Raw genomic sequence first — 10,018 nt, 5'->3', positions numbered from 1 at the left:
CGGATAGGCAATTATTTCATCCGCAACCGCATCAGAAAGTCGTCAACCATCCGCCATCCACCCGATGTAACATTTGATCAGAACCGCACCCGCCCGCCATCCGCCCGCATCCGCCCGTTGTTATATATCTAATATAGACGATGCAAGGCATTAGTGAGGTTATAAAGCTTTTGCCTGTTAAAGAAAGGAGACTGATCCAATGCAGCACAGACATTCGCGTGCCACGCTGTCACGACCCAGACGCACACCAGTGCGCAATCATATGGGAGCCGCGCTGAGCGCACCTCCAAGCGCGTCTCGCTGCCGGCGACGGCCGGGTATGGGCCCAACGCTCCAGCGCCATCCATTTTCAGGGCTAGTTGATTCGGCAGGTGGGTTGTTACACACTCCTTAGCGGGTTCCGACGTCCATGGCCACCGTCCTGCTGTCTATATCAACCAGGGTGAGCCCCACCTCTTTCGTGAGCGCACTGCGCGCGGAGTGACCCCTGTTACGCGCCCCCGGCAATAGGGGTGGCGGGCAGGTAAGCTGCGCGGGCGGAGCGCGCGGAGCGCGCGGAGTGACCCCTGTTACGAGCCCCCGGCCACGGGGGTGGCGGGCAGGTAAGCTGCTTACCTGCTGCGCGTGACGCCGGCCGCGGCGAAGGCGGACGAGGCGGGGTGTCGGTGCGGTGGGCGCGGTGGTGACCCTGGACGTGCGTCGGGCCCTTCTCGCGGATCGCCTCAGCTACGGCTCCCGGTGGGGCCCTCTCGGGGGAAGGGGCCTCGGTCCCGGACCCCGGCGAGGCGTCCCTTCTCCGCTCCGTAAAAGTGTCCATCTGTTTTTTTTTTTTCTTCTGTTGTGGCATATGCTGCAGGTGCCTGCTCGTTTTTCGTATGTGGGTAACAACATTTAACTATGTATATATATTTCCGAATTGGTTTAACTGCCACCCGCCTGAATCTATTTAAAATCAAAATTTTTTTTATTTCAACTGCCCGACCCAACCCGACCCGACCCGCGGATAAAATCTAATTTTTTTTAATTTCATCCGCCCGATCCGCGGATAATCCGCGGACTCCGCGGTTGTGCCCGCAAACCGCGCATCTCTAGCGGTCACCCATTGCAATATGTTGATTACCCAGAATCCCCACGTAACGTCTGCTGTTACCGTAATGACCAGAATTATTGCACCTTTGCTTTTCCTTTTATCTTATAAATTGGCTTTAATGAAGTCAATATGATTTTAATCTAAATTATGCAAATAACAGCCCATGGGCGGCTATTTGGACATAGGCGTTTATTAGGAAGAGGCGTTTATTTCACAAAATGGGGTCAGACCCCGGGCGGCTATTAGGACATGGGCGGTTATTTGCACAAGGGCGTTTATTTGGTAATATACGGTATGTAATTAAAAAAAAAATATATATATATAGCTAGCATTCACTGAAAGTCAAGTATTTCTTATATATATATATATATATATATATATATATATATATATATATATATATATATATATCTTAACCACGCCCCCCGCCCCACCCCCCGACCACGCCCCCACCCCCACCTCCCGAAATCGGAGGTCTCAAGGTTGGCAAGTATGCTTTAACTTCAACTTCAAAGGGCGAGCAATTTTACTTTATGAAGTGGTGAGCTCCCTGGTAAAGTGTGACTCAAAAAGCGTTTTATGACGGCCATTACCGATAATGAAAGTATCTATCCAGTCACGATCACCCTGGTGTCACCTTAAAAACCCCTTCCGGCGCTGACGTCACTCCCCTGGCACGAGCTGCAGCAGCGGCAGGGAGCGCGCATTGAGTGAAGAGCGCGCGCGCGGACACGGCGCAGGTGAAGGCAAGAACCCTCGGCGTCCGCAGGCGGGGAAAAGACGAAGAAGATTGCCTCCATTAGTTGTTCTTTTTTTTTTAATTCTAGCTTGCTCGAGTTTAGCTTACCGTCTCGCCTTCTGTCGCGTTTATCGGCTCTTCTCGCTATCGACCCACGTTGACTCCGCTGAGTCAGGAAAGGGAGAAGACGAGCGGAGAGCCAAAACACCTCAACGGACTGAGCCGAATCGAGAGGTCGATGGAGGGCAAAGAGAAGACACCGGCAGGTGAGCAGGATGCCTTCAAGTTTGTCTCACTGCGGGATGGAGGGTGTGACCGCCATGGAGCGATGCATGTTGGGTAGAAGTCTGCTGCAGTATCCTGAATGCAGCGGCTGTGGAGAGCCGAGGTGTGGTTATTATGGGATGGGGTGCAGTGTGCGTGTGTGCTGGGTCCGTTATGGGCCCAGCAGGGGGAAAAAGCCTGATGCAGCAAAACAGACAGACAGGCAGAATTAGACGAACGACAGACAGGAGGACTGAAGAGACATTGAGGGGACTTATTTTAATTTCTTTAATTCTATAAACCTTTATTTATAATATGCAACATTTATCAAGAAAAAATAATCAACAAAACAAGTACAGAAACAGCACAAAACAGCGCCAGGGGGTTGTAAACTCAATAAAGTACCGTATTTTTCGGAGTATAAGTCGCTCCGGAGTATACGTCGCACCGGCCGAAAATGCACAATAAAGAAGGAAAAAAAACATATATACGTCGCACTGGAGTATAAGTCGCATTTTTGGGGGAAATGTATTTGATAAAATCCAACACCAAGAATAGACATTTGAAAGGCAATTTAAAATAAATAAAGAATAGTGAATAAGTGTACGTTATACAGTGTTTCCCACAGGACAGGCATCTATTTGTGGTGGTGTGGTCGGGGGGCGGGGGGTGGCGGCGGCAGCGGCGATGACCAAGAAGAACGCGGAGTTGGAATATAATTACAACATTTTATGTACATATTTATATACAGATTTGAACAATTAGTGATTCACTGAAATATATTTATTAATTGTGGTTCTTACAAAAAATATATCTTATAAAATATAAAAGCTAAAATGTCTCTTAAAGCTCTGCCCCTTTAATTAGTGAATACTAAATAATTTAACTTTAGCCTAATACTACAACCATATTATTTACCAGCAACATAAAGTGAAACAGAGGCAGAGGTGTCCTGCCACAGTCAGTCAACCTCCTCCTCCTGCTGCTGAACAGGTCGCACCTGTGGTCCGGACTGTAGGCCTACCTCCTCTCCAAGTCGAGCCCTTTTCGGCCGTTGAAAATATTTTTCTATACTCATCTGTGTGAAGGAGTGAACATCCAACATTAGAATTTATTACTAACGAGCAGAACCGCTCTATGTACAGTGCCGTCTAACCTTAAGCGGCAGCAGCTCAACACATGCAGGGTTCAACGTTAAGGTTTTTTTCTACTTGCCCGACTTCTCAAATCTACTTGCCCCAATATTTTTACTTGTCCTGCCTAGGTTTTTTTCTGGCTGTGTAGTGCTCATGGCTTATATCTTACTAAAATTCTTCCCGTTGACTATTTACAACACTACACAGTAGTTATTATTATTATTATTATCTATAATTACATTTAAATGGCATTGCATACATGTAAAATTAAATGCTATTTCACATTATTTGACCAGTAGCAGTTACACTCATCTGAACAGGTCAGCCACCTGTTTAAAGCCCGATCACAGTTGAAATCTTGAAATAAAGGGCTTTTAATGGCCAAAACATTAACCTGGACAACATTTTAACAGCTGGTTGGATCAGATTTTATTCTTTTCATTGCATTCACATGCTGCAGTGGACAGTGGACAATTTAGCTTCAGTCCATGTGTGTTTATTGACAACATGGTTATAACCTGGACACGTTAGCTTGTCGGTAGGGTAACACGTGACTTTTACTACGTTCGTCTGCTCCGGCCCACGAGTCAAACAGCGGCGGATTAACGTTAAATATATGACGAGCCGCGAGCGATGCAGCTATAACATATCTACCTATAACCTATATTACCCTCGTATTTTGATCCCGTTTCGTCCGTCCGTCCGTCCCTCTTTTTCTTCTTCTTCTGGCCCACCAGGTGAATTAAGTGCTATTGGCGGAGTTACCGCCACCTACTGCACCGGAGTTGTAACTACAAGCAACATTCACAGACAGTCCCATTGCTTTTATGAGCGGTCGAGCGAGTCAAAAGCCGAAAAATCCATTTGTGGCGGACGTAATTCTTTCGTGGCGGGCCGCCACAAATAAATGAATGTGTGGGAAACACTGTTATATGAGGCATAAATAACCAACTGAGAACGTGCCTGGTATGTTAACGCTAGGGCTCAATCAATCAATCAATGTTTATTTATATAGCCCTAAATCACAAGTGTCTCAAAGGGCTGCACAAGCCACAACGACATCCTCGGTACAAAGCCCACATAAGGGCAAGAAAAAACCAATGGGTTACAATGAGAAACCTTGGCGGGGACCGCAGATGTGGGGACCCTCCCTCCCGCACCCCGGGCGACCGGTGCAATGGACATGGAGTGGATCTAGTTAATAGTGTGAGAGTCCAGTCCATAGTGGGGCCAGCAGGGCCATATTAAAGAAAGGAATGATGATGTAAGACCATCATCATTCCTTAATTGGGATTATTTGAGACTATCTTTGGCAGAAAAATATCAAACTTAAAAAAAAAAAGAAAAAAGTAATGACCCTGGGAAAAAAATTAGTGAAGGCACGCCCTTTATGATCTACTTAGCGAGCTCGAGGGTGTTTTTCTCAAATTAAGCTAGCGGCTGACATTATAAGCCTCGCCATCAAGAAATGGATTACCGGTATATTTTGTCCAGGGTGTGCTCCGCCTTCCGCCCATGTGCAGCTGGGATAGGCTCCAGCACCACCCGCGACCCCATAAGGGACAAGTGGTAGAAAATGGATGGATGGATGGATGGACTAAAGGTGACAGACATCACCCGACCCGTTTTGGAGCCAATTATTGGGAAAAATGATCTCTTAAAGGGGAACTGCACTTTTGTAGGAATTTCGTTCACAGTCATTATGAAAGACAAGACGACGGATCTATTTTTAGGGACCGAATGTCCCTTTGGGACAGAGGACCTTATTGTAATTGTAAGGTTTTATTATTATTATACCGCCGTCTCTTTGAGCTGTACTTTGACCCCCTTAACATGCTTCTACTACTCAGTGGCCTAGTGGTTAGAGTGTCCGCCCTGAGATCGGTAGGTTGTGGGTTCAAACCCCGGCCGAGTCATACCAAAGACTATAAAAATGGGACCCATTACCTCCCTGCTTGGCACTCAGTATCAAGGGTTGGAATTGGGGGTTAAATCACAAAAAATGATTCCCGGGCGCGGCCACTGCTGCTGCCCACTGCTCCCCTCACCTCCCAGGGGGTGATCAAGGGTGATGGGTCAAATGCAGAGAATAATTTCGCCACACCTAGTGTGTGTGTGACAATCATTGGTACTTTAACTTTAACTTTTAAAACTCACCAAATTTGACACACACATCAGGACTGGTGAAAATTGTGATTTAATCAAAAAACCAAACCCCAAAACTCAAAATTGCGCTCTAGTGTCCCCTAGGAAGAAAACACAGCCAAAACTGCCTGTAACTTCCAGTAGGAATGTCGTAGAAACATGAAACAAAAACCTCTATGTAGGTCTCACTTAGACCTAGATTTCATAAACTGACATCCTTCCGCAAAAATCAACAGGAAGTTTGCAATTCCCCCTTCAAAACAAAAGTTTTGTAAAAACAGTCACCTTTGCCTCTTTGAGCTGTAATTTGACCCCCTTAACATGCTTCAAAACTCACCAAACTGGATACACACATCAGGACTGGCGAAAATTGCGATCTAATCAAAAAACCCAACCCCAAAACTCAAAATTGCGCTCTAGCGCCCCATAGGAAGAAAACACACACACAACTGCTCCTAGGAAGAAAACTCAGACAAAACTGCCCGTAACTTCCAGTAGAAATGTCTTAGAGACATGAAACAAAAACTTCTATGTAGGTCTCACTTAAACCTACATTTCATATATTGACAACCCCCAGCAAAAATCAACATGAAGTTTGCAATCCCCCCTTCAAAACAAAAATGTTGTAAAAACTGGTCACCTTTTTTCAAACATTATCTCCTCTGAGCGCGTTTGTCGTGTCGGCTTCAAACTAGCACAGGAGAGAGATTGAACCCTTCTGATTAAAAGTTGACCAAAGAGTATTAATTACTGCTCCGGTTTGGATTTTATGTGCCGTCAAAGTCGGTCCCGTCCATCGCTGCTTGCAGCTTTAATTTTGAATGCATTCTAAATATTAAATAATTGTGATCAAAAGTCTGCTTACAATGGAGCCTTTGGGGGCCGCGCTATTCCGCCTATAAGGCCCTTAAAAAACATCCAAACACCTCCATTAAGGTTTTATATACATGATGTAAGTATATATGTAATGTAGTAATAGTCACATTTATAATAACATTTTAATATTTACGTATTTTGCTCATTTTAAGCATATCGCTTTGTTTTTCAACATCAATGGTTACTACTCACTGCAGACTTTATAAGAGCCAACAGACATAATAAAACATCACTTACTGTACAAGGTAGTGTTGTCAAGATACCAATATTTTGGTACCGGTACCAAAATGTATTTTGATACTTTTCGATACTTTTCAAAACAAAGGGGACCACAAAAAATTGCATTATTGGCTTTATTTTAACAAAAAATCTTACGGTACATTAAACATATGTTTGTTATTTCAAGTTTGTACTTAAATAAAATAGTGAACATACAAGACAACTTGTCTTTTATTAGTAAGTAAGGAAACAAAGGCTCCTAATTTAGAATTTAGCTGCTGACATATGCAGTAACATATTGTGTCATTTTCCATTCTATTATTTTGTCAAAATTATTAAGGACAAGTGGTGGTGGGGGGGGGGGGGGGGGGGGGGGGGTGACCGGTACTTTTTAGAGGCAGTATAGTACCGAATATGATTCATTAGTATCACGGTGCTATACTTCTACCGGTATACAGTACAACCCTAGTACAAGGTCTGCTGTCATTTGGATGCCAACTGCTAGGATGTTCATATATTCCCATTTAGGTGAAGAATGACTCATAATCCCCACGAAGAAAGGGGGGGTGTAACCAAGCGTTTTTTCTTGTCGTTCTCGCCATTCCCGGGTCTAAATTGGCTGTCAAAATGTACCAACTTGTCCGAATACCTCCTCATACTTCTACTATCCCGGTTAGAGTCATGATTTATGATCTACAATAAAGTTTGACGAGCAAAGAAACGATGAAGCGGCTCACCAGTCGATCGTGTCAACATATCACGCAAGCTTGTGATCACGGCGCCGCTATAAATAGTTTGTCTGCGTTAGCGCTAGGGATGTCCCGATCCAGGTTTTTGCACTTCCGATCCGATACCGATATTGTTTTTGCACTTCCGATCCGATACCGATACTGACCGATACCGATACTGGCCTATCCGAGCATGTATTACAGTTTAAAGTTATTTAGCCTACTTAGTTGTCAGAATCATGTTGAAAAGGGTTTTAGTACTCTTGATAACAACTAGCCAGCTGAATTAGGGGAGTTTGAATAATACACAATGGTTGGTAACAAGAAACTGACCTGTTTATTCAAGGATAAACACAAAATAGACAAAATTATACATGACAAACAGAAATGGCATCATTGAAACTAGTGCTGGGCGATATGGCCTTTTTTTTTTTAAATTGCGATATTTTAAGGCCATATTGCGATACACGATACATATCTCGATATTTTGCCTCAGCCTTGAATGAACACTTGATGCATATAATCACAGCAGTATGATGATTCTATGTGTTTGGATTGATTGATTGAGACTTTTATTAGTAGGTTGCACAGTGAAGTACATATTCCGTACAATTGACCACTAAATGGTAACACCCCAATAAGTTTTTCAACTTGTTTAAGTCGAAGCCACTTAAATTGATTCATGATACAGATATATACTATCAGATATATACTATCATCATAATACAGTCATCACACAAGCTAATCACATTGAATTATTTACATTATTTATAATCCGGGGTGTGGATGGGGGCGCCGGATGTAAGTGTCAAAAAGACAGCCAAAAGAGTTTGATATGAGAATAAATCTAAAGTTAAAATATAGGGTAGAAATGCACCCATTTGCAGGAAATGTAGTCTTGATTTTCAAAATTTTCTTTCAAGGCTTGCATGTCTACATTAAAACATTCTTCTTCATACTGCATTAATATATGCTACTTTTAAACTTTCATGCAGAGAAGGAAATCACAACTAAAAAAATCACCAATTTTTTCATACGGTGTTGATGTGGAAAAGTTTGCCTCGGCATTTTGATGGTGTGGGCGTGTGGCACCGAATGGAGATAAGCGTCTCGACAGACGTTACAATATTTGAACAATGATGACGAAAACTGTTTTCTCTGTCGTGGTTGTCCGTGTGTCGAAAATTGTTATGCGCTTATTTTTTTTATTTGATTTTGTGCGTGGCATATAAGTGCTATGCGCAGAGGACGTTTGAGCAGTGCGCAATTGCACAAGCGCGCACCTTAGAGAGAACGTTGGTCACACGGCTGCGCTAGCATCACAGCTAACGTTAGCCATGCTGCTACCTCTCTGCTCGGGGAGGACGTATACGTATGTGACGTATGACGTGACAGTATGTGACGTGTGTAAGAAGGTGCACTTGCTGTCTGTGAGAGGGAGACACAGGAAAGAGTGAGAAGAGCCTGTCGTGTAATGCCAGCAGCTAAAAGCAGCTAAAAGCGTGAGAATTCACAGACCTGTGGATGTGTTGAAGGTGTGCTGGAAAATGCGGAACGGAAATTAGGGAGCAGGAGAAAAGTGGAATGTATTATTTAAATAGGTGTGTTGGAAAACACAGAGCGGAGTTGTTTTTTTTTAACTGCATCTGGATCGGCATTTTCCCATGCCTTGCCGATACGCATTTTTTGGCAAATATCGGCGGCCAACCCGATCCAAATATCGGATCGGGACATCCCTAATTAGCGCTTATAATAACAATATCACTAATACTTGGTTGATATTCAAGTCACAAAATGTAAAAGGAGTATTTTTGCATGTTTTTTTATTGGGTTTTATGGGGACTTCCCATTGGCTCCTCTGTAAGCAAACTTTTATTTACGGGTTAAAATGCATTTAAAAAAAATACATCCGTTCTCATGTCTTTCATAATGATTGTGAATGATAGGCAAAATATCCCAAAAAGTACCAAAAAGTTCCCCTTTAATACACCTCAGATCATAGAACAATCTTATGAGATATAAAATAATCACACTTTTGCTGTCTTTAGTCAGAGGGTGGAAAATTGGGACAAAAACCGCCTAATTGTCTTTATGTGTGTACTGTGCTTAAAGCTGTTTGGAGACAGCCGAGGACCAGGGACTTTTAAGGGGGTTGCCGTGGAGACAGGAAAGCCTGTGAGACTCAAAAAAGGCAACAATACAGAATCAGAATCAGAATCAGAATCAGCTTTATTGTCATTACGCAAAGTAACGAGATTGAGGCCATTCCATACAGTGCGATGTGTGCATGCTAGAAAAACAATGTGCAAATATATAAAAATATAAAAAATGTAGAAGTGCAATGAATATGGTGTGAAATGAATATAAACATGAAAAAAACAAAAAAAAACAAAAACAGGGTGGTTGGTGGAATTGGTTATTGCACCGAAGAGAAGGCAGTTATGAGGGACAATGGGGCAGTCCGTTCAGGATGGTTATGGCCCTGGGGAAGAAGCTGTTCTTTAGCCTGTTTGTTTTGGTTTTGGTTTTGTTTACAGAGAGGACATACAAATTGGGACAGGCATGTTGTTTGTAGTGAGACGTCAAGGCAGAGAGACAGACAAGAGTTATGTGAGACTGTAACAAGACAGCAATGCGGACATGAGGACTTGGAAACACAGGTGAGTCGACAAGGCAGGCAGACCGACAGGAGGACCTGGGAAAAGGGGACAGCGAGGCAATATGACGTACCGTACTGTTGCAGTGGAATTATTAAGAATTAGTCCAAAGTATATTAAGACATACATCCATATGTTGTACATTTGTCTGGTTATTGTTTGTT

At 43.3% G+C, this 10,018-nt stretch overlaps 1 protein-coding gene across 1 annotated transcript in view; it reads left to right on the top strand.

The window, feature by feature from the left end:
- The first annotated feature begins 1,800 nt into the window (after positions 1-1,800).
- Positions 1,801-10,018, top strand: part of LOC133614384 (fibroblast growth factor 12-like) — an 82,635-nt gene continuing 74,417 nt past the window's right edge. The window contains exon 1 of the mRNA XM_061972286.1: positions 1,801-2,095. Coding sequence (XP_061828270.1) covers positions 2,068-2,095 — 28 coding nt within the window. The 5' untranslated portion in view covers positions 1,801-2,067. The remainder of the gene's footprint in view (positions 2,096-10,018) is intronic.

This window comes from Nerophis lumbriciformis, linkage group LG17, assembly GCF_033978685.3.
Source record: "Nerophis lumbriciformis linkage group LG17, RoL_Nlum_v2.1, whole genome shotgun sequence".
NCBI lineage: Eukaryota > Metazoa > Chordata > Actinopteri > Syngnathiformes > Syngnathidae > Nerophis > Nerophis lumbriciformis.
Note: the sequence above shows the minus strand (reverse complement) of the source record. Positions and strands in the feature narration are given on the sequence as shown.